The 25,555-nt window shown below is 45.4% G+C and overlaps 1 protein-coding gene across 6 annotated transcripts in view; it reads right to left on the reverse strand.

The window, feature by feature from the left end:
- The window catches only part of grip2b (glutamate receptor interacting protein 2b), a 92,202-nt gene that overhangs the window by 8,419 nt on the left and 58,228 nt on the right, over positions 1-25,555 (reverse strand). For 3 of the 6 annotated variants that reach the window (XM_007890476.2, XM_042339725.1, XM_007890479.2), the window contains exons 9-20: positions 22,060-22,229; positions 17,079-17,213; positions 15,219-15,371; positions 14,605-14,619; positions 11,154-11,273; positions 7,328-7,514; positions 4,306-4,451; positions 3,584-3,664; positions 2,237-2,306; positions 1,555-1,700; positions 867-1,011; positions 451-590 (exon numbers count right to left, since the gene is read on the reverse strand). In XM_007890476.2, the coding sequence (XP_007888667.2) occupies positions 451-590; positions 867-1,011; positions 1,555-1,700; positions 2,237-2,306; positions 3,584-3,664; positions 4,306-4,451; positions 7,328-7,514; positions 11,154-11,273; positions 14,605-14,619; positions 15,219-15,371; positions 17,079-17,213; positions 22,060-22,229 (1,508 nt within the window). The remainder of the gene's footprint in view (positions 1-450; positions 591-866; positions 1,012-1,554; positions 1,701-2,236; positions 2,307-3,583; positions 3,665-4,305; positions 4,452-7,327; positions 7,515-11,153; positions 11,274-14,604; positions 14,620-15,218; positions 15,372-17,078; positions 17,214-22,059; positions 22,230-25,555) is intronic. The other 3 variants (XM_007890477.2, XM_007890480.2, XM_042339726.1) reach the window with 3 other exon arrangements.

Here is a 25,555-nt window from a genome sequence, read left to right on the forward strand (position 1 = left end):
GCACTTCACGGGTTACGCTGTAAAGTGAATTGAATGAAAACAAAACACACACAACCCTGTTGAGATATGGAAACATGGTCACAATGGAATATAGTTGGGTTTCCAATCCTGCTGCTCAATGGCCCGGATGGTGGCGCCGGGAGAGGAGGGAGCACTATGGTTCCTTGTGCCTAAATTCCAATCCCATGCTTGGATTACCCAGTGTGGACGACAGGTTTGGGGTGAAGCCTGAAGCATCAACAAGCAATTCTCTCTGTCTCTCATCCGACTAACAACTAATTTTGCCTAATTGGCTCTCGACCGCCCGATTTGTTCTCCCAGCAGCTCCAGGGCTGATGGTAGAGTTTCAAGGACAAAGATGTAACAACGATTAACATGTGAAATCGTTTGTGCCACATTTCGACAAATACACGCAGAGGTGTCTGTCTCCCCGAGCATTAGGTTACTCACGATCTGCTTGTTTCTTGATCTTGAGAGTTACCGTTTCCCCAGCCATCTGGAGCAGGTGGATGGCTTCGCTCAGTGGCTTGCCCTTAAGGCTCACGTTATTAATGGCTAATATCCTGTCCCCTGTGTGAATGGCTCCCGTCCTTTTGAACAGGAAAAAAAAGAGAGAAGAGCAAAACATTTAATGTAACATTTACGGGTTATGGAGGGAGCGGGTGGGACAGATGAAATAGAAGGAGCGGCGTTGGGTGGGGGGGGGAGCGGGGGAGTGTTAGATACGGACCACGGGCCATCAGTTGGACCACCCTGATCTAGGTCAATGCCAAACCTGAGCTGGGACTGCATAATGGGGGGAAAACAGTAAAAAAAACATGATGAACACAAAAAGCATGGGTTGGTGCTTAGTACAGAACACCTACCTTTCGGCCAGTCCCTTTTTGGTAAGTCCACTGATGATGATGGGATCGAAGGGCTCCTCGGTCCCAGAGATGGTGATTCCCAAGGGGCCACCGTACCTCTTTAGTTCCACAGTATATATTATGGCGCCGGTGCTCTCCTGTTCATCTGGAAAAGAGGCACATGTCATTGAAACCGGAACTATCCTAAGCTACAGGACATGTGCTCAAGGAGCATCCTCGAAACCATTTGATTCAGTAGAACAACGCCCATAGTGCATCCAAGTTGAGCTTGAAAGCCTGATACTTGGGGGTGTGTGGAGTCCTGTAGCTCAGTGGTTAGAGCACTCGCCTCGCAAGCGAGAGGACCTGGGTTTGATTCCCAGACAGGGCGAAACATTGGGCAAGTTTCTTTCCTCCACACACACGCTTCTGTTTACCTAGCAGTCAATAGGAACCCGGTTGTTAGTCGATTGGCAGATCGCTTTTCCCTTCAACAAAAATCCCTTCAACACTCATTTGGTCACTCAGTCCACGGCTATTTGTGGGGACGCTGCTGTGCGCAATTGGCTTCCGCGTTTCGCCCACAAAATATACAGTCGGTTCACCCTACAGTGGATCCCGTGAAGCGCTTTGAGGCGTCTCGAAGACGTGATAAGATGCTGTATCAAATGCGAGGATTAGTATATAGGATTATTATCTGAAGGAATACCTGAGTTGTCCTCATCCTTTCGAACCTTCAGTTTGACGAGCTCCTCACATTGTTGTAGGATCTGCACAGCATCCTCCATTGAACAGTTCTCCAGCCGAATATTATCAATTGCTAAGAGTTTGTCTCCAGGCTCGAGAGTCCCAGTTCTGTTGAGAGAAAATATATGGCAGCTTAGAACAGCACACTGTTGGAAGAGGAACAAATCCAAGTGCAACAGTTTCAGAGATTAATGCTGTATTTATAGAGCCGGGAGAGAAGCTCACAGGTATCTGGCTCCCAAATGCACATTAAAATCTGTAAAAGATTTCCAATATCGCAACTAGTTGTGAATTGTAGCACAGGCTAATTTGTCTGCTGCTCCTGCCCTCTGTCAGAAATACAAATTAAAAAAAAAAATAATAATAATTTGGTCACTTCAATCCACGACTCTTTGTGGGACGCTGCCATGTGCAATTGGCTGCCGCGTTTCGCCCACAAAATACACAGCGACTCCATTTTTGAGACGTCTCGGCGACGTGATAAGGCGCTATATCAAATGTAAAGGTTATTGTGATTGTTATTGATAGTATTAATGTCATTAATATTATTGATATTCTTAATATTATTAATCGTTCGTGCCATTATTATTATCATCATCATTAATATTATCATTAATATTATTATTATATGGTGAAGTACATACCGGTGTGCCACGCTCCCCTTTTTAATGTCAGATATGATTAGTGGATCTCCAGGCTTCCGGCTGACAGCTGCTGGGTGAAAAATAGATCACACATGAAAAAGATCGAGGGAAATAAGAGGTTTAAACACCAGAAGCATACCAAAGTATTTACTGGCAATGTTGCCTCCTACCATTTCAGATTGAGACTTAGCGTTAAACCAGCTCCCTTCACATCAACATTGCATAGACATTTACTCACTACACTCCCTCTCCATCGACTCAGAAGTAACAAACACAAACAGGTCGAAGGACTCTTGTTAGCAGGATAACATTGGGGGTGGGTTCGTACTCTTCGGTGAGGAAGAGCATTTGACACAAGCAATGCAGACTGATACAGAACATGGAAGGAGTTAATGTGATCGAGTTACATATTCATTCATGTGCAAAGCAGTCATTCTAGGTGTTTTGCGCTCTGGGACGCTACACTGAGTGAGGGGCACTGTGTAAATGCAAGTTGTTGCTGTTGTTTTGCACCATTGGGGTAGTGAAGGTGTTCATGGCAGTGTTGTAGAATTCAAAGCGGTCAATTTCTGTGGTGGAAATTAATTCCTTTCTAACTTAAACCATTAACTGATGATTATTGATATCCCTTTCTTCCATGTTGATTGAACGCAAAGGTTTCATCTGCAACAATCCATGTGCTTCCTGCCCCAACCAACTGCAATCAATGGCAAAGCTTGGAAAATTGCCTTTTGTAGGAATAATTCTGAACGCAATAAAGCATTCTGAAGTACGAGGTCGATCCTTCAAAAAGGTCCTGGATTCAATTCTAATAATAATGATCCTTGTATTTGATATAGCACCTCATCACGTCTTCGAGACGTCTCAAAGCGCTTCACAGAATATACTGTAAAGTGAATTGACTGTATTTTTTTTACGGGCGAAAATCTAAAGGATTCCTAAATCCCACCGGAAATATGTCTCTGCACTTGGGAAGAGCGATATATTTATATATTAAAAAAAATCAAATTAATAATGTAAAGAAAGTAATGACACTATTAACTGTAGATTACATTTTCCTTTCTAACCCTCCCCAATCTAGAGCCTCTGGTACTTGAACTCGGGAGAAAGAGGCAATGATGGATGGGGATGAAAATAGTTGCAGAGTCCCAACACAGTTTCTCGTTATCTTAATGAAGTCATTCATCACCGCATGACATTCCTTTAACAAGGATCCCAAAGCCTAGTCCATGATGCCGTATAGATCTATTCTCACGACAAATTGATCAAACCAGGATCCACTGGGCTGTATAGTTTGAACCAAATTTTCCTCAAGTGAGGATTGAGCTGGTACAAGATTTTACTCACAACTGATGGTGATTCCCAGCTCAACCCCTCTCTTCTTCGGAAGTTTAACATGAAAGGTTCCACTGCTTGGGATCACGGACTCTGTAGAAATAAAAAAAAGCACAGAAGAAACGGCATAAAAACCCAAATATTTTGCTTTTGTTAGAAATCTTTTTTTATTGTGCTCCAGCTTCCCCACGAGCAGTTCCAACAAAGGGATACACAAGGAATGTCAGCTTCCCGCTTCCATCCCCACCAGAGGATCGAGTTCGAGATCCTCGTCCTCACCTTTAAAGCACTCCATGGTCTCGCTCCTCCCTACTAAAACTCTGCAACCTACTAAAACTCTACCAACCTGCCCGTTCCCTCCGCTCAGCGGGCACTAGCCTGCTCCGTGTCCCCTGCCCTGCTCTGCCCGCTCCACCATCAGCAGCTGGGCCTTCAGGGTTTCTGCTCTCACCTTCTGAAACTGCATCCTGGAGTCCCTCCACCACCCCCCACCCCACTCCTTCGCCTCCTCCAAGGCCTAGTCTCAAGACCTTCCTATTCCACCGTGCCTTCGGTCATCTTCCCACCCCTCTTTGCCCTCCACCGTCTTGACTCTAACCCCCAGCTCAGGTGTAAAGCCTTCGCTGTCCAGCACCTTGGGACGTCCTCCCGATGTGAAGGGCGCTATGTAAATGCAATTTGTTGTTGTTATTGCTCTTCTAGATGCGGAATGACCTGCGCAGGTGTGGACTTACCTGCCACGTCGAACTCTATTTCCAGAGACACTTTGTTTGACAGAGCAGCATCCCGCAGCTGTTGGTTGGCCTCCTCTAGAGATCCATCCTCCGTTGGCATGCCATTGATGGTAAGAACTCGGTCTCCCAGCTGCAGTAACCCGCACCTTCATCCAGGAGGTTGCCAGGCAAGAGCAAGAAAGAAAAAAAGGCAGAGAATATTCAACCATTAGTGTCTCCGCACAAGGAAAATCAATGCTCAGTCACCTCTCAAGTAATCTGGCTCATGGAAACAACCTATGGAAAGCTTCACTGCCTGGAGGACACAAAACAATAATAATAATCCTTGCATTTGAGATAGCGCCTTATCAAGTCTTCGAGACGTTTCCAAGCTCCAAAGTGTCGTGACCGTATATTTTGTGGGGGAAACGAGGCAGCTGATTCTGCACAGCCGTGTCCCAGAAACAGTCGTGGGTTCAATCACCAGTGATAATTATTCTTTTTTTTTTAAGGGATTATTACCCGCAGGAAAGCAGGTCCAACAATCGACTGACAACCTACTTGCTGCTAGGTCAACAGAGGCGCGTGTGTGGAGTAAGGAAACTTGCCCAACGTTTCACCCTCTCTGGAATCGAACGCAGGTCCTCTCGCTTGCGAGGCGAGAGCTCTAACCACTGACTGCCAGGAGAGTATGAAAAATGACGTGAGGAGCACAAGCAACTCCAGGGGGTGGTCAGTCCAGCGTTGGCGTGAGCTAGGAATGGGCCTGGGAAAGTTAGGTGCATGTGACTGGGGTCAACTGCTGCGGTTTCCAGCCAAACTCACTCTGGAAGTTGCATGGAATTAGGAAAAGGATGGAAACGGTTAGAGACTGGACGAGGCGACAGAAGTGGCACCCGCTGGGCAGTTAAGGAAGCCACGGGATGTGCTAACCAACCAGCACAGGAAAAACGGTGGCATCAGCAATCAATGTTCTGAAGGTGTTTCAAGCTCAGGTCCTCTGTCGTGGGGGCGGTGGTGTGGGGGCGGGGGTGTGGGGGTGGTAGAGAGAGGAAGAGGAATATCCTAAAACCACAATAAAACATATCCCACATCTTACAATCTGCGTTGGGGAACAGCAACAATGCCGTGTAAATGCCGTCAATCAGCAAAGTCACGTAAGGTGATAGAGTCGGAGATCAGTGTGACAGTCAGAGCTTTTCAAATGGTCAATGCCACCCTACAAAGCATATTAATAAAATAAAATATCTCCAATCATTTTAAATGTAGATAATGAACCCCCAAGGGTCACAGACCTGATTTTGTGAAGCAGACATCAAGACTGAGCCAAAGTTTATTATACCCCGCCCTCCTGGCTTTGACCCACTCCCATTAGCCAAGAATTGATCGATTATCAAATTATTGGAGTGTATCATGTAGCTGTAAATCAATTCAAAGTGCGTTAGTTACATGGGCTCCTTCTATTGCTAATTCGCGGATTACGTTCCTAAATATAGTCTTTCAAACACAATAATTAAAATGTACCGTTAATTAGTGGGTGGAAATGATGCACTTTATTTAATCAAATCACAGGAATTTTCTGGCGTTTAAACCAGTGTTCCTAACCGAACAGCACCAAGAAATGTTCATCTGAAATAAATAAATAAATAAATAGACACCCTTCTCTCTCTCTCTCTCTCTCGCAAATAAGGATTACAAACGTATTTCCAATTTAAGAATAATATAACAGGTAGGCAGTAATAATGTTAAGATATCAATAAACCATTGATTTATTGATATCTTAACCGTTCGAACATGCTCCAGTTGAAAAGGGTTTGCTTAACGTTTGAATCCGCAATTGTGTACAGCAGTTTTATACCCGGAAGTGCTGTGCGCAGGATACCTGCGGAGCTGATTTGTTGGCTTACTACTGCAGTAAAATATGTCTGACTTCCGGGCTGTCAGGTTGCTACTCATGTCACGCCCTGTGCTCTGCTACGGGCAGAACGCACTGCCGTGGTCGTATCCTGCGTGCTGTGCAAAAGCGCTGTACGCGGGAAGTGGAGGAAGACCAGGTTGTGACGGGGTTGTCCTGTACGTAACTGTTTTGACAGCAATTGGCGGTTTCGTCTGACTTACTCTCGTTTGAGAAAGGGATGGTAACACTGGGTGAATAGCCATTTGCTTCACTTTTGGCTTTGGCAAAACTTTTCCAATTCCATCCCCATTTTCTCTCGCTCGCTAACTTTCACTCCTTGCTGTTGTGTTGGCTCTCACAAAAAAAAAACCCCATCACCAAACGTTGACAGGCACGATCTGCCAAGCACTCTTGAGACATTTCGAAATGAAGCCACGCTACAGAAACGTACGTTTTCTCCTTCCTCCAGGGGCTGAGCGATAATCCCAGAGGCCACACGCAGAGCCGGGCTGGCAGAGACTTGAAAGCAGAGCGCTCACTCACTTGCCCGTTGAGCTGTGACTTGCTTTATTTCGGGTTGGCACAGTTGAAACTACTCACATCACATCAGAGGCGGTGCTGCCTCTGTTTATACCCAGCGCCAAGTGGGAACCCGGTTGCTAAGTCGATTGGCGGATCGCTTTCCGGGGGGTAATAACCTCTCCAGCAAAAAAAAAATGTGGTCACTCAATCCACGACTGTTTGTGGGACGCTGCTGTGTGCAATTCGCCCACAAAACACACAGTCACTCCACTTTCCTGCGAAGCGCTTTGAGACGTCTCGAAGACGTGATAAGGCGCTGTGTCAAATGCAAGGATTATTATTATTATTATTATTATTATTATTATTATAAGCCATCGCTCTGTCCGACCGCCTCTGTTCTTATTCCGTGATGGTCGACAAAGAAATTCCTAATTGATAGGATGAGCCTTTGATAGAAACTGCTTTGTTAGTCCTGTGTCTGGAATGACTAACTCCAACACAAATAAAACACAGTATTTTCGATCAATTCTCTGGCCCCGCCGTTCGATGCCCCTTTGTATTAACTTGCATCAATTCTTACTATTCTTTTTAATCCACAATAATCATCGTAATTTGTTCTCTAACCTTTCGGCAGAACTGTCTGGCTCTATAAATCTTATCAGTGGCGGAGACGAGAGCGTTTCAGTCGCAAAGATTCCTCCTTGGAGTTGGATTCCAAATCCGTTCAACGGATCCCCTCTTAGAAAAATCTCTGTCGTTTCTGTGTGGACAATCTGTCCTCCAGGGCCTATTGTGCTTGAAGCAAGCGATACTAGAGGATAAAAAGAGCAGCGTTAAATATCCGATGCCCTGCTTTTCAACACACTAACCCTTTCGTGCTTTGCGAGCAATTCCATCTACGCCGTGACGATTTTGGAATCCGGACGTTTGCGGGGTTAAAAAAAAAATTCACGTCACAAACTCTGCTGCCTTTCCCGACACTGAGTAAAGAAGCTTAGAGGAATTATCGGCCTGTAAAGAAAAAAAAATTCTTGCAATGAAACCATGCTGAACTTTAACGTTTTGTACGTCCCGCCTGCTGCAGGTTTAACACACCTTTTTAAGCAGCAAGAGCTGAGGTCCGCATTACTGACGAAGCAATCGTAGAAACACAGGAACAGGAGGAGGCCATTCAGCCCCTCGAGCCTGTTCCGCCGTTCCATACAATACACGGCTGATCTGTAGCTCAACTCCAGTTACCCGCCCTTGACTCCCTGACCTAACATATCCATCCACCTCAAAGAACATTTCGCAAACGTTTTAAGAGCAGGAGTCACACAGAAAACATACCGATGGAGTCAAATGTATTCCTTAGGCGTACCTCGTTGCAGTGGCGTAACTACAAGTGGTGCAATCACCCCCAGGGCCCACGAGGTTAGCGGGGTACAACCCCCCCCAACCCATTGCCAGCAAGACCACTCGTGTTCTCTCACTCCCCCTTTCGATAATAGCTGCATCATCAGACCAATAATCCTTGCGTTTGATATCGTGCCTTACTTTGAAGGGATTATTACCCCCGGAAAAGCGATCCGCCAATCAACTAACAACCGGGTTCCTACTTACTGTTGGGCAAACAGAGGCGCGTGTGTTTGCGGAGGAAGGAAACGTGCCTGAGGCTTCGACCCGACCTGCCCGGGAATCGAACCCCGGGTCCCTCTCGCTTTGCGAGGCGAGCGCTCTAACCACTGCGCTGCAGGACTCCACCTCGCTATCATGGATGCGCTTCCGAGAGTGGAGGGAGAGGGAGAGAGAGGGAGAGAGAGAGAGAGAGAGAGAGAACACGAGGAGACAGAGATAGGGATGGTAAAGGTAAGCAAGATTTTCAGAGTCTTGCACCAGGGCTTCCTGTGGCCTTGTTAAGCCACAGCCTCCTCGTGTTGTGTTGGGGTGTCACCGCAGCCTGCTGGCTGAATTTCCGCATTAAGTTTTACGTCATAAGGGATCCAACACGTTTAGGAACTCTTTCGCTCACGCACATCAAACCTGCCGTGCCTCATCAAGCCCCTGCTCGGGAAATGGCAACGCATCGAGCTCTTTAGAACCAGTTTCACCGACAACCAGACTCGTTGTCAGACTCCGCCACTGTGAAGCGCTCTGGGACGCTGTCATACGTGAAGTGCCACTGCACACATGCAAGTTGTTGTCACTGTTGCACAGCGGCACTCTGCAGTTTGGACGGAGAGTAAAATTCTCTCCACTTTACCCAACAATAAACCTTTTTGTGCCCAATTCTAGAGACCGAACCCTTTGCACAGCACCGTGCGATTTCAGTTCCTAGAGCAGCCATCTTTGGTAACGTCCCTGACATGATGGGGGAAAGGCAGAGGTAGTGCAGTAGTAGTTGTGTGAGGGAGATTCCTCAGGGGTAGAGGGGAGGGGATTTCTCACATGGAGTGGTAGTCTATGTCCTTCAATCCAAACAGGAATCAGAGGATACAGTTCAAGATCCTGGTCCTCACCTTCAAAGCCCTCCATGGCCTCGTTCCCCCTTACCTCTGCGACCTCCTAACCCCCCTACCATCCTGCCTGCTCCCTCCGCTCAGCGGGCCCCGGCCTGCTTCACGTCTCCCACCTCGCTCGCCCCATCATTGGCGAGTGGGTCTTCTGCCACTCTGCCCCCACCCTCCGGAACTCCAACCTGCAGTCCCTCCGCCTCGCCTCCTCCCTCGCCTCCTTCAAGACCCATCTCAAGACCCTCCTCTTCGACCATGCTTTCGAGCACCCTCCTTCCCCCCACCCCGCCCTCCACCCTCCCCAATCCCGATGCCCAGCTCCAGTCTGAAACACTGACTGTCCAGCGATGTGAAAGATGCTCTACACATGTAATTTTGTTGTTGTTGTTGAATCATCCAGCTACCAATGGTGATCCCTTGAAGGTTTACCAGAAGTATTTTTATCCAATGCCTCTTCCGCAAGCGGATTCTGATTAATCCTGCTTCTTAGTCCGCAGACAAAATCTCAATTCTTTAACAAGAACAGTCTACACATCACTATCCTGACAGTATCCGGCACCACTGACTCAGGCCACGAGCTGTAGCACCCCGGCAATTGCTCAAGCAAAAAGTAAGAATTCTTCACCGTTTAGCAGCAAAACACGATTGAATAACAGATGGATTGAGGTAATTACGAGGTCTCAACCTTGTGCTAAACCTCCATTCCCAGAAGGTCCACATTCAGACGTACATTTACTCTGCACTTTATCTCAAAGAGATAGAGGGATTCTCGCTACCAGTTGCTGCTAAGCCCCGTGAACAATTTGAAAAAAAAAATCCTACAAAAGAGACAGCTGGCATTTACTGGAAACAAACAGCCCTGTGTAAATGTTGGAGACTGTTTGTCACCGGCACTCAGGAACAGAATGATGCTCTCTCCAAGACTAATGTAAGTATTTTGACTTCAATGTCATTCTTTAAGATACTGGGAAATGACTAATTGTTGGTATTGTGTGCAATAGGACATCAACCCATTACTCATCGCCATGTATCATAAGGAATGACATTTATGTTGTATGAGGCTGAACAGTTCTATTAAGGATTTAGCACCAATAACTGTGGAGAGGATCCATTAGCGATCAATCATTCCTTTCCAGGAGCAACGCCAGTGAATCAAAACATCCAAGACCTTGGGATATGTCATCATTCTGTTCAACCATGTAACGAGCAATGCCTTGACAAACGTGGATAGAAAAGCGTTAAACATCTTCCTTCAAGGAAACGCTATTTTACAATTAAAAGCGCTTTGTTTTGTTAGCAGAGTTTTAAGGCAAAAGCACAGCGATGGCGCTATTCTGGACGCTACGAAAGATTATGTACCGGTTTGTGTTACGTCGCTTTAATGTCGCAACTACACCTCCGTTACTTAAAAATGCATATTCCTGATTAAAGTGAGTAGGAAATCTCGCAACAAAAAAAAGATTGTCGTCGGCACATTAAGTACTCAAAGCGCACAGATAAAATGGCAGCTCAGGTGCAGTAGTCCATGGGATCGCTTTAATACTCAGCAAATTAAGACGTTGAATATCAACTTCCCTCCTTAAAAGCTATAAGAACGTATAAGGATTTGCCGGCGAAAGAAAAACAAGGTCCGTCATCGTTCGCCTTCCACTATCCTGGCAATCGCTTGACATGTCGCGTCGCACACTCTCTACTGGATCTCGAGATATTATTTTCCAGCAGAAATCTCTCCCGTTTCTTCTCGAAAAACATTTTCTGCTTCCACTGTCTGTCTCCTTCCGGAGCCCGGTTCCACACGTTTACTACTCGCTCGCTGTGATGCTACGTCCCTTGGGCACCTATCAATCGCTACTCGGCTCGGAGGGATGATCATTGGGGGACCGGAAAAGAAAGCAGGGAGGGAAAGGAGGGGGAAAAGAGAGGGGAAAGACACCTGGACGCTAAGCTGTCTGACTCACCCAGCTCCAATCGCGCCTCCTGCTGGCTGATCAGCGAATGGCACTGACGGCGGTCATGGTGGAACCCACGGCCCAGACCGTCCTGTCCATCCGACTGGAGGAGAGGTGGCGGTGAGGAGCCTGCAGGGAGACACAAAGGGGGACAACAGACACACGCGCACACACACGCATGCAGACACGCACACGCACACACACGCACACACACACACAGAGACACACGGACAGACAGGAAACAAAAACGAAACAAATTGGGAAAGAAGACACACACACACACACACACACACACACAAAGAAAGAAAGACGACTGTTTCAAGGACACATTAGGAACACAGGAACAGGCCATTGAGCCCCTGGAGGCCACCGCGCCATTCTATAATAAGATCACGGCCAAGCTGCACCTCAACTCCAATTGCCCCCCACCCCCCAGCCCTTCACCCCGTGGCCCTTGATGCCCTGACCTCACAAATATCTGTCCGCCTGAGTCCTGCTGGCGAGCTCTTGGCTACAAACGGGATTGGTCTTACGGACGAACACGAGAAGATGTAAATTGCATCAAAGAACAGCATCCCACCACTACCACCTGACAACACGGTTACTTTTCTCTCCCCTCCCCCCCTCCCCCCCCCCCACCCCTCACCCCCACCCCCCAAAAGAAAAGGTCTTTCCGTGAAGGCGATGACCCTTTAATTAAAGACTTACTTTGCAAGTGGTGTCATTACTTAGGAGGAACTTTTGGAAACATTTTTCCAGCCCACTCACCACTATTGATCGCAATATATTAAAGTCAGGGCTCAAGCAAACGTCTTCCTTCTCATTATCTATCATCAGCCAGAGTGTAATTTCTTTTTAAGGTTATTCAACTTAAAAATAATTGCCTTGTTTCATATAATTTTCTCTTCATAATGCATGAGGTCATCGCTGATGACTGTGTAGCTGTGGGACTGGAACATTTAGCTTGGGACACATGAAGTTCATCTCATAAATATTAATGGGGAACCCGAGCATGAATCTTCCATTAAACTGTCTGCAGCTGTGAATAGTAAGACTTAATAGCTTTAAGAATCTTACTAATTAGCTCTTTCCCCACCGCGGCTCAGTACCTACACGGTACACGCCGATTTGAGGGGCTTCGTTTGACCTTTTTCTCTTCTTTGCAGACCCCTATCCCTCACCAAAGGGCAAGGTGAGCAGTCTTAAGAGAGGTCCATGAAACGAACGGTAGGAAGGGAATTGCGGTGAGACAACCTCAGGCTTCTGCCACTCTTGGATCAGCCACAAGGAGATGGCACAAGATTATCCCAGGCTACCTGTCCGCTCCCTCCGCTCAGCAGGTACTGGCCTACTCCACGTCACCCGCCTAATCACGCCTTCGAGGCGTCTCAAAGCGCTTCACAGGATATATTGTAGAGTGAAACGACTGTATATTTTGTGGACGAAATGTGTCCAAAGTGAATCAGTTTAAGAGACTGGAACTGTCTACGTGCAACAAACTATTGCGTTGGTTTCTGTCTATTCTTTTCATAAGCAGTGCCATGTCTCAGTAACTAAGGCAAATATTTTCACCCCCCCCTTTCATGTTGTTGGAGTAGGACAACTTGGGTCCTTGTCACTCATGGAGACGCATTTGGATGCTAACTGGGAAAGACAAATTAAATAAAGAATAATACTTTTCGATATGCAAAGGCTGTACGACATGAGCGAGGAGGGAATAGAAAGGTGTAAGGAGTGGGTAGACACACACATGGAGTTAAACGCTGACCAGGATTGGTTGGGCCAAATGGACCTGTTTCTGTGCTGTATGATAATAATAATAATCCTTGCATTTGATATAGCGCCTTATCACGCCTTATCATAGGAATGATCTTATTACCATGAGTTGCGACAGTCAACAGTTTGAGAAACTCACTCAAACACAGACAATATACAGAGTTAGTCATAGCAGCAGTTAAGTCTTTGAATTCACCCCATGTTAGTTGACCATTGTTAAGCCGAGAACTGTAATAAGTATAGAAACTCTGTGAAAATGAGCTTTTGCAGTGTAACCTGGCAGTACTGGGTGTCAGTACCGGGTGTCCACATGGAGAAAACTTTCTATTTCCCAGCACCAACCTTCACTTTAATCAGCAAAAAATTCACAAGAACACTTTTGTAGCTCAGTTACATCGGGTGCAGAGGGGATCAGCATTGAGCTCTGTATACGGCCAGCTACATAATACAGGACAATTAATAATAATAATAATCCTTGCACTTGATACAGCATCTTATCACATCGTTGAGACGTCTCACAGCGCTTCATAAAATATATTGTAAAGTGAATTGACTGGATATTTTGTGGGTGAAATGCGGCAGCCAATTGCGCACAGTCGTGGATTGAGTGACCAAATTATTGTTATTATTTTTTTAGAAATGATTATTACCCCCAGAAAGCGATCCACCAATGAACTTAACAACCAGGTTCCTACTTACTGCTGGGTAAACAGAGGCGTGTGGGGTAAGGAAACTTGCCTAAGGTTTCGCCCTGCCCGGGAATCGAACCCGGGTCCTCTCGCTTTAGAGGCGAGCGCTCTAACCACTGAGCTACAATTAGAACCAATCTAATTTACAACAGTGTAGGAGAGGTGCACTTGTTAGACTCGTTTGAGGCAAGCTATTGTGCTGAGGATACATATCTGAGCCCAGTTTGTCCTATAGGACCATTGTAGTGGCAGTGAAGAGCAATTTCACAGAGGGCTGGTTGATTTTATATTGATATTTATTGTTAGTTTTGCAGTTATAGTTATATTAGATGAGGCCCTAATTGGGGCAAAAACAACATTGACCTGTTTACATTCACATTATTCGTGCTTCTCCCCAATCATCTTTCTCTCTGACAAAGTCTTAAGAACGTAAGAATTTCCCAGCGAACGAAGACCATCGAGTTCACCTCCCACCCTCCTGGCAGTCGCTTGACGTGTCGCGTCCCAAACTATACGCTGTATCTATCCCGAGATATTATTTTCGATCAGAACTCTATCTGATTTATTCTTGAAACAAAGGACATTTTCTGCTTCCACCGTCTGCCTCTCTAGGGGAGCCTGTTCCACAAGTTTACTGATCGCTCACTGAAATAGCGCCTCCGCAAATCTGATACGATCTTCATATCCTCGCTGCCCCTCTCTTACTCTCTTACCTTTCGGCTGTTTAAATAATTTGCCGAGCCACTTGTAGCTGTGGTGCTGATAGATTTGAAGATGCTCAGCTACTGGGAGGAAGTGATACCTGTTGTCTGCGGCTGGCTGCGAATTTCACTGGTGGCTGTGTAGTTTCCATAGTACAATGTGCGCGCTACAGCGGGCGGCTCGACAGCAATTCGCAAAAGTCAGTGTGAAAAATGTCTGCAAATTAAGGTTCTTTTTCGTGAGATTCGGTCCCGATATGGGCAAAAATAAAGGTTTATTAGATTTGTACTCACAGGTATCCTCCTGGACTGGATTACGGAGCCCAGGGTATAAATATACATCAGAATAGAATGAGTGCAAAGGCGGTAATTTAACCCTATTTATCTCCAAACTCTCCAACTTCACTTGCACTGAAACCCTCGTGTATATATATATATACACACGCACACAGACGCACACACACATACACGCACGCACGCACACAGAGACACACGCACGCTCACACAGACACACACACACACGCGCACACACAATAGCAATAGCATAAAAAAANCTTTACATTTTATATTACGCCTTATCCACATCATCCAAACTTCTCCAAACACTTCACAGGATTTTACTGTAAAGTGTTGTAGTGACTGAATATCGGGGGCACAGCAATATCTCACAAAAGCAACCTTGCCGTGGGTGAATGACAAATCTTATCAGGAAAATTGTTGGCCTGGACACCGGAAGAAAGTAAGTTCCCTTCTCTTTTTCTAACAGTATCAGTATTTAACGTCCACTTGGAAAAAAGCCTGCAACTGGTTCTCTTCGCAGCCTCACGCAGACACGGCTTGAACTTCCGTGACACTTTTTAAGAAAACGGAACTTAAAAAGAAACAGCGATGGTCAAAGAAACACTTACACGAGCTCTTGTGTTCCTTTTTCTTCACCCTCCTCCTCATCATGGTGGCACGAGGGCTCATCGGATGTGCTGTGCGAGACAGAGTGCTGGAGTTCTGTGAGCTGAGACCCTGAGTGCTGGATGAGGCTGGGGAGTAATTGGCCGGAACCAGAGCTGTGAGAGACAGATGAGACGATCTAAGACTAAGAAGAATAATCCTTGCATTTAATACAGAGCCTTATCACATCTCCGAGACGTCTCAAAGCGCTTCACGGTAAAGCGAATTGACTGTGTGTTTTGAGATGAGAGAAAAAGGACACGAATTTGCAACTCAAAATCGAACAACTACGACTACGGCAACAACAACAAATTACACTTACGCAGCAGCGCCTTTCGTGTCAGGAGGACGTCCCGAGGAGCTGGACGGACAGTCTGGGATTTGGAACCGAGCTGGGGAGTTGGGATCAGAGAAACTATTTCCCCTGGTGGGCGGGGGAAGCCAGAACAAGGCGAAATAATCTTAAAATTAGAACTAAGCCATTTAGGAGTGAAATCAGGAGGCAGTCTCTCACCCAAAGGGTAGTGGAAATCTGGAACTCTCTCCCCCAAAAGGCTCTGGATTATGGCTGGAACCATTGACACTTTCAAGACTGAGGTGGAGTGATGTTTGTTAGGTCAGGGGATCAAGGGAGGGTAATTGGAGTTGAGGTACAGATCAGCCATCATCTTATAGAATGGCGGAACAGGCTCGAGGGACTGAATGGCCTCCTCCTGTTCCTATGGAGTGAGTTCATTATTCATACTATAAGAAGCAGCATCTCACTGTTCTCTCTTCATAATAAGCATTTCCTCATCTCAGTGTTCGAAATCAGTGCATGAATAAAAGTGCTTTTCCAGTTTAAATTAACAAAAAAAAAGGTTCATTATTCACAAAGGGTCCATCTGGAATGAACTTGATCAACCATTAAAATATACCATTAATACAATTTATTATTACTACATAGCTGTGAATTGCAACAAAATAAATTGGGTGAAATATAAGAAATATAGAGGTGCCAAGAAGGTGTGGAATGTGATATATCATGCCAACATATTTACACTTGAAGCAGAATATTTGGGGCAATATGGTCCAGTGAAAATAAAGTCCACAAAAGTATGTGCTTTAAGTACTTCTGGGGTCTAACACGGAACAATTTGCTAAATTCCGAGTCACAAATGGGGACTCCTCTCGGCAACCAGAAGTACTGAACACTCTGACATAGTCTATTTCTGGTGGAGGCAGATGTGGTGGCTGTGGTGGCGCTCATAATGGGAAAAATCCCAGCATCGCCTTCACTCAAACAAACCCAGACAAAAGTGAAGGAAAGGAAATATATAATCCTTCCATTTGATATAGCGCCTTATCACGTCTTCGAATATACTATAAAGTGAATTGACTGCATATTTTGCCGGTGAAAGGCGGCAGCCAAAGGCGCACAGCAGTGTCCCACGAACAGTCGCGGATTGAAGGACCAGATTATTATTATTATTAATTTTATATTTTTTGAAGGGATTATTGCCCCTGGAAAACGATCCGCTAATCGACTATCAACTAGGTTTCTACTTACATCTGGGCAAACAGAGGCGTGTGTGTGTGTGGAGTAAGGAAACTTGCCCAACGTTTCGCCCCCTGTCCTGCCCGGGAATCAAACCCAGGTCCTCTCGCTTGCGAGGCGAGTGCTCTAACCACTGAGCTACAGGACTCAACCGAGAAATGCAACCACTTGTAAAGAGAGAGAAAACATGTTCTACCGAGGGCGGGGGTGGGGGGGGGCAGGTGGGGGAAGACATTACTCTATTGAGTTTGACTTCAGACAGACACGTCATGCCACGTTACTGTACATTTGCAGTATTCCGGGTTGGAGGGAGGGTTGGCTGAGTTCCAAGTGGGTGTCTTGCAGTGTCCTGGGTGATGGGTGTGGCAGTAGTTGACGCAGGGATCCCAGCAGTGATGGTGATCGCTCTTCTGAATCTTAACTGTCCGTCGGTCGGCGAGGCAGAGAGGGAGCGGAAGAGATACGAGAAAATGTTAGGGGGAAAGGAATCAAAAACAAAAACCTCTTGACAAGGTGTCCGCGTGCCACTTAACGGGCTCCCATCAGTCTGACAAAGCCGAGGGGTAGATTGTGCACTGCCCTCATCATCTTATCTCTCAACTGCAACAACGTACAAGAACAGATCAAATCATCAGCGCCAACATCAACGCGAGGTACTGAGCAAGGAATTTTGACTCTGACTTTGCAAGCAAGAACCCCAATGTGGTTTTAAGCAACCATTCTCTCTCTCTCTCCTCTCTTTCACTCTATGCTTTCCACCTCTTTGTTAGCTCCCTGCTGAAACTGTTCGATGGCTGTAGCTTGTGATCCATGGATGACTTTCAATTCTCTAAGCAGTGAGATTACTCCATCTGAACACAGCGAGCGCCAGATAAGAAAGTGGCTCCTCTACTGGAGTCGAAAGTCTGGCTGAGTGACGATTTGGAGCGGTGAACTGAACGATTTGACCGGCCACATCGATCGTGTCATTCCGTCCCGGGTTACAAACTTAGTATTGATAAATGCAAAGGTTATAGTCAAAGTTACACAGCCCAGGATACCCTCGTGTTGCAGCATGCAAAATACATGGATAAAATGTAGATTCGCTCGGTTTCTGGACACATTCGGCCTAGGGTTAAATCTGAAACCTCCTCAAGCAGGACTAGAGATTAAGAAACACGTTTTTCCCCAAAAATATTGGATAGTAAATAAACAAATATTTGATATAACAACAGCCCGTCTGAACCACCAGCGATGACCCATAAATAGCAATGAGCTGAACGACCAATTAAGCTGTTGTTTCTTGCAAATATGACCGAGGATATTAAGTTAGGAAACCGGGCTAACTTCTTAGTTTTCTTGTAAATAACGGCATGATACCTTTAACATGACCTGAACCACAGGGTTAGACAGACAAACGGGATCTCTGTTTCACATAGATCCTCAGCACTAGATGATGATCTCAAGTCCCGGGGCAGAGCTTGAACTCACAACCTTCTACTCCAGAAGCCAGACTGACTGAATCAGACTGACATAACCCCAATGTGTTCTCCTCACCCTTCCTCTTCAAGCGTAAATACGTGATAATAATCGGGTCACTCAATCCACGGCTGTTTGTGGGGACGGCGCTGGGCGCAATCGGCCGCCGCGTTTCGCCCACAAAATACACAGTCGCTGCACTTTATAGTGTACCCTGTGAAGCGCTTTGGGACGTCTTGAAGACGTGATAAGGTGCTGTATCGAATGCCAGGATGATTATAAGGGCAAAATTTGATTGTTGGATATCTGCTGTGCCTGTTCTGTTGCAAACTAGGATCCTTCAGCCCATTGGCGAGGGAGCGCTGTGCAATAACAGCTGTTTCTCCGGCAGGAACCTTCGATTAAAAGCACCTCCACCCTTAGGATAGGGAAAGAACGTTTCCAGCTGTTACGACTGTTAATGAAGAATTACTGTCTCAAACTAAACGTCTTTAAGGCAACCAGGCAAAAAAAGGAATCTGCTCCAAGAAATGGGTAAGAAAACACTTTACTTGAAGCTGTACCTGTGCACTGGAGGACAGCAAATGTTGCCCCATCGTTCAAATAAAGAAGTCGAGACTGATCGTTCTAGAATAGTTAGCCTGACATCTGCAGTGGGGAAATGCTCCAATGCATATTCGAGCTGCTCACTTAGAGAGCATAGAAGCTAGAAGTAGTCAAGAAAAAGTACATAATATGAATAATAATAATTCAGTCACTCAATCCACGGCTGTTTGTGGGGACGCTGCTGAGTGCGATTGACTGCCACGTTTCGCCCACAAAATACGGTCAATTCACTTTACAGTAGATTCAGAGACCATCAAAGACATGATAAGCACTGCATCAAATGCATTAGTATTATTGGTATTATTATTTACAAACAACAGGGCATGTCTCACAAGAAATCAGGAAGCAACTGAACTGGTGGATGACAAAGTCCCATGAAATACTGTCATTTATTTAGATTTTCAGTAGACGTTTGATAAAGATCCACATGTGAATTTTGTTTTAATCAGCTGAAAGTATCAAGCTTTTGAAAGCTTTACGCTCCAAACTTCCCAGTTAGTAATGGATGGATATTAATGTACATAATTATAAAGTAATATATATATATGTGTGTTGAAACAGAGAACAGTGAACACAGTGATGGGTGTTCAAAAGCAGCAGTGGAGAACAAAATGATTTTCTGCGATTACTGATGATTCCCTGAAGCCATCCAGTCAACGTGAAGTGTCCATCCACAGAATAATTTAAGGGCGTGTGTCTTTTAAGCGAAAGAAAATATTGTAATTTTGCATAGACCACTGACAAGCCCACGTTTGGAATAAATTTAAAATACATATTTTATAACTGTTCGGGGATCCAAGCCGGAAAAGGACGTCGCAGCAATGGAGGTGAGATTAAGGCTGATGCTGGGAATTTGCAGTTCACGAGGAGAGACTCACAGAGCTAAACATCCTCGCGAAGGAAAATAAATAGATAAATAAACATAGGTTTAAAATTTAAATACATCAAGCAAACCTAGACTGGTTTGGACAGATACAGATTGATCTGGATGGATTTCAGGTTCCATGATCTAGATTGGGTTCTTTCCGAGTCGGAAGATTAAGACACTTGGCAAGTACTGCAAATCAACCAAAAAGGTTCCAATCCAGTTAAATCAACTTATTCTACGCTGCCGTAAGTTAAAGGGCTATTTTCGTCAAGAAAACGATGTTTGCAAATCTCACGGAGAAGAACCAACACAGAACATTATATGTTTTGAGGCAATTCATCTTATCTTGGGGAGGATCAAGCAAAAAAGTGGAAATATTGGCCAACAATTATTCAAAATTAGGGTCTTCATTTGAGCTACCTTCACATTACAAAATATATATTCAAGATATTGCACCGCGTAAGGCGTTGCCCATCAATGTCTCAATAGCTGCAAGAACCGTATAATAATTACAAATCCAGGTTTCCTAATGAGAAAAGATAAATCCTCTCTACGAACAAAGCTGCCAACCTTCATCTTACGGCTTCCTAATCTACCAGAGCTTCCTATGAGCTCGCTGTTCAAGAGATACAGGAATTTGGGCTTTAATATCAGCAACAAAAGCACTCAGAAATCCACAGATTCTTAAACTTCCAAGTAAGTCCGTGCGTAAAATGCTTTCTTCTAAAGCCTGGGCGAAACTTTACATTTTGTACAGTTTCGAGAAGGATTATTGGTGCGATATTTTCAGCACTGTGTGAATCGAGATATTAGTCCTCTCTTTTAAAATAACTTAAGTTATATGTGGGATCGAGCTTCTTTTTAAGGTTCCCCCCCCCCCCCCCCACCCCCGCCTGCCCAAAAAAGGATAATCCCAAAATTTTGTGCCCTGATAAACCTGAATGGGATTTGAGTGATGGGAAGTTAATTAGGACTCAATTGTACAGAGCAGCGCTGTGGAGAACAGAATAAAATCCCTGATTGGTATTTGGCTATTCCTTGGTTTCTTCATCTACGTCTCCTCAAACTAATCGGATTGAAACACTCTCCTTTCCAAAGACTTTTGACAAAAATATCCGAACAGGTTGAGGTAAATGTGGTCAGTGTCAGCATCTCACGTGAATAATAATAATTATTACAACAACAACAATAATAATAATCCTGGTACTTGATATAACGCCTTATCGCGCCTTCGAGATGTCTCAAAGCGCTTCACGGGATACACTGTAAAGTGAATTGACTGTGTATTTTGTGGGTGAAGCGCGGCAGCCGATTGCGCACAGCAGCGTCCCCACAAGGGATTATTACCCCCGGAAAGCGATCCACCAATCGACCCAATCCAAATTAAGACGGGGCAAAAAAAAAACCCACAGCAAAGCACTCAAATCGACAGAGCTTTCTGCTTAACGTTTTCCTGACCGACTTCCAAACGGCCACCAAATTCGAGTCTAAAGTGGCGCCGGTCGAACGACGTCTGATTAAGCACTCGAGGAACCTTTGACCGATTGTATTTTTTCTTGACGTGTGCTTTTTAAGACTTCGGGGAGCAATGATTGTGATTAACTGAAAGTGCTGAGGAAAATGTCGTTTCAGCTGAACTGGGCTCGATCCACGAGAGCCCGTCCTGCTGAGGATTGCTGAGTTGCACCAACTCAGGAATATCGGATTTCTGGAGACCGGTTCCTGGAGAATTCAGATAACATGACTCCTGGAGGCAGGGCAAGCGATGTCCCCGAGCAGCTCTCTTGCAAGCCAAACTAGCAGCGGTGACAAGGATTATAATTGATACTGTGATACAGTGAATGACTACTTGTGTGCAACACCTGGAACAATCAATCAAACTGTCCGTCCAAATCACCGCGTTCGAGAGTCAGGCAACCAGGATTGAAACAGTCTCCGTGCAGTCTCCGATTCTCAGTCCCCTCCGAGTACGTAAGGATGTCAAGCCCTCGTTCCACTTTTGTTCAGGTCATAGTAATAATAATCCTTGCATTTGATATAGCGCCTCGTCATGTCTTCGCGACGTTTCAAAGCGCAGCACCGTGAATTGACTGTGTGTTTTGTGGGCGAAACGCGGCAGCCAACTGCGCACAGCAGCGTCCCCACGAACAGTCGTGGGTTGAAGTGACCGAATTGTTATCATTTTCTTTCAAAAAAAAAAGCTGCAAGCTTACAAAAAAAAAATAATGCGTGGTCGGAGATTAAACTATTCCGAGGGCGTTTGCTGGGGAGTTAGTTTAGCTTCGGACATTAGCAGTTCCTGGTTTAGTGTTCAGTGTGTTGGGAGGCCCATTACCTTGCTCTGCTGGTTTGAGAGACAGTCTGCTCTGATGCACTGGTAGGATCTCCAACTTGACATTGTCCGTGGTGCTGGCCAGCAGCTGGGTGGCTTCCAACAGCGAGCAGTGCTCTGTGCTTGTCCCATCGATCGACAGGATGTGATCCCCAACGTGCAAAGCCCCACACCTACAACAACACAAATAACGGTCACGAAAGTAACGCACCAAGTCAGAAACTCCATTCACCAGCACCAACCCATTGTGGTGTTCTCCCATCCAACTGTCTCCTCTCCACGTTCCCAGCCATTACTGGTGCATCGTTACAATACAATACAAAATGACATCTGTATAGCACCTTTCACGTCGGGAGGACAGCTCAAGGCGCCGGGGAGTACACTACAATCAGACCTTGTCCGAATGGGCTATTCTTCTGTTGGCCAGGATAACGTCAGGTTTTATTAAGGTTAGGTACATAGTTAGAATCATAGAATATTTACAACACAGAAGGAGGCCATTCGGCCCGTTGTGCCTGTGCCGGCTCTTTGGAAGAGCTACCAACTGGCCCCACTCCCCCCGCTCTTTCCCCATAGCCTTGCACATTTTTTGTTATATAGTTACATGCTATGTAACCTTGGGAGTATTGGGGTAGACCATGATCTGGTCCTCATCCAACCATTTTCGCAGCTTCGAGCGGGGATACAGGATAGTGAGGAGTAAAGGAAACCCAGGCCTGTTTTATTTGCCCATAGCAGGAGCACTGAGGACCATTCTGCCACTCTGGCTGAGGCGAACTATCCCAGCACAGAGTCAGCCATCACTGATGGGGGCACGACTCAGTACCAATGGGGATATTTCCCCCAAAACAAGCCACTGGAGTCTTCTCGACAAAAAAAAAGTTTTTTGTGCCAGGACGGGATTGTGATAGATGAAATAATTCATTATTCATGAACCAATTTGCATCAAAATTGTAATTGCAAAAAAGCAAAGCTATATTTTGGTAATATAAACCCAAATTGATTTCCTTCCCTCCCTTTGGCGAAGCAAATTGACTCCCATTAGTTTGAGCTTCTTCGATGAGCTTCAATGATGTCTGAGAAAGGAATCCCACAGTTCGTGCGTGTCAAGTAGTAGGAACACGAAGAGGGAAGGTAGAGATTTTTTTTGTGCAAAGTGTTATTACGATGTGGATATGTTACCACAAGGGGCTATTAAAGATAAGTCAATTACACCTTTTAAGAGGGATTTAATGCAAATGGATGGGGTGGGGGGGGGTGGTGGTATAAAGAGGTGTGAGGGGGGAAAAGAGGAGATGGTTCCAGGGGGAGCATTGCATAAGAACAATGGACTAAATGACTTCCTTTGGGCTGAATTCATTGTTTCTTCGTGACCGCTATCTAGTCATTTCACTCTGCTACGCGCACACACGCGCGCACGTGCACACTCACTCGCTCACTCCAACCTCACACTCACACACAAACCTCACACGAAACACAGTATCCTCAACAGGAAATGGTGCTCTGGCTCATGACCTATTTCCTTTACGAAATACTTTACGAAAAAGTGCTTTGAGATGTCTCAACGTGATAAGATGCTGTCCCAAACGCACAGAACAATCACTCCACCCAACTGCACTCACAATTTGAAAAGTTAGATCCCAAACTCCATCAATCTGATTTTCTTCCCACGACAGGCAAACACTGATAGCTCTCGATCTCTCTGGAGGTCAGTGAGACATGGCTTAATATCATACCACGACATTATTCGAAAAGAGAACAGAGTTTCTCCCAATATCCTAGGCAACAATCCTTGAGTCTGGATAAATTGGTCATTCACCTTATGGGACCTTACGCTGTGCAGAAGATGGTTGCCGAGTTGTTCTGCAAAGTAACCGTCATTACACTTGACGGCAATTACCTATGAGATGTGTTGGCGTGATAAGGCGCTTTATCAAATGCCAGGATTATTACCATCCTTGTGAACCTTCTTGGAAATATTTCCAAGTCTTCTATCTTTTCGAGAGGGACTAAAAGGAGTTTAAACGCTATTTTTTTTAAAATATATAATCGGCCTCATTGCACTATTACTGAAACAGAGCTAAGAGAGAAAAGCTTATCCTGTCTCAACTCAAGCTATATTAGCATCCATTGAACATAACGAAATTCCGGAGGTTATTAATGGCAATTGCCCAGATTAGTGGAGGGAGGCTTCACTTTCATTTGTATTCTACTCCGCAGTGCATTTTTAGAAATTAAAAATGGACACTAAAGCACTTAATTGCTGAGACTGGTAATGGGCAGCACACAAAGGGAAGCAACAATCCCTTAGTATTAGTATTGAAAGGCTCAATTTCAACGCAGAAATATTTGGCCCATCATTAGGAGCAGATTATTTTCCTTACATCCCTAACATGGTATACCCCGCAATAGAGACACAGTAAGATCTTTGGACTTAGTATTCAGCATATTAGAGACCCCACTATTAACCTCTGCGGTAATACATACCGAAAATAATGTCTCAGAATACATTTACATATAATATAAGGCAATAGTCCAATTACAGGGCAATGTACAGTGTGCTTCCTTGCAGCGCACTGTTCTGTATTCTCAATGCAAAGCTTCAACATTTGGTGTGAACGGTTCCTGTAGCCAGCAGGCATTTCATTCTGAACACTATCTGCACTCAGCCAGGCTCAGGATAGAGACGAGGGAATGACCCTGGCCTGCAAAATGACCATATGCTAACTTTAATCCCTCACTCACGCGCTTCTTTTCATTATTATCCACAAGTGAGGTTTGGCTTGCCATTCACCCCTTTCGTTTGGCCCACAAAACGCATCAGTCAATTCACTTTACGGTATATCCCCGTGAAGCGCTTTGAGACGTCTCGAAGACGTGATAAGGTGCTGTATCAAATGCGAGGATTATTATTAACCTAACCGTGTTAATTACGCAGTACCAATTTTTTTCCAGCCCTCATCATCCAACTTCTCAAAATATTCCTTTGACACGTCTCCCTTTGTCAACTGATACCTCGAATACTCTTCATTTAATCCTGGTGTATCTTGTGGGCGAAGATATATCAAATGCAAAGAATAATTACTCTTCTTTCCCTTTGTTCCTCCTCCAGCGTTGGAGGCTTATCGCCTTTCCACTAAAAAAAACATGGCCATTGCACTTCATATGTTCTGATTTTTAAGCTTGTCCTTGAATTTAAACATCACCCCGGGGGGGGAAAAGGAGAACTGAACGCCATCACATCAATCAACTGGCTCCCTTGCAACAGTGCCTCCTGTTGACCGGTCCTGGAGAGGTCTGGGCAATCAGGCCAACCCACCAGCTGGACATGTAGTCATGCACTGACTATAGATCTAAGAGAGAACACATGGAAGTAGGGCAACGACATGAGCATTCCAGTCTGCGAGGCGGAGCTGTGCTCAGGAGTTCCGCCACCAACTTTACAGCCTGCGGTGCCTGACATTTTTCAAACCCAGCTGCTTTTTTTTTCCCCCCCCAG

Source organism: Callorhinchus milii, unplaced genomic scaffold, assembly GCF_018977255.1.
Source record: "Callorhinchus milii isolate IMCB2004 unplaced genomic scaffold, IMCB_Cmil_1.0 Scaffold12, whole genome shotgun sequence".
NCBI classification, from domain to species: Eukaryota; Metazoa; Chordata; class Chondrichthyes; order Chimaeriformes; family Callorhinchidae; genus Callorhinchus; species Callorhinchus milii.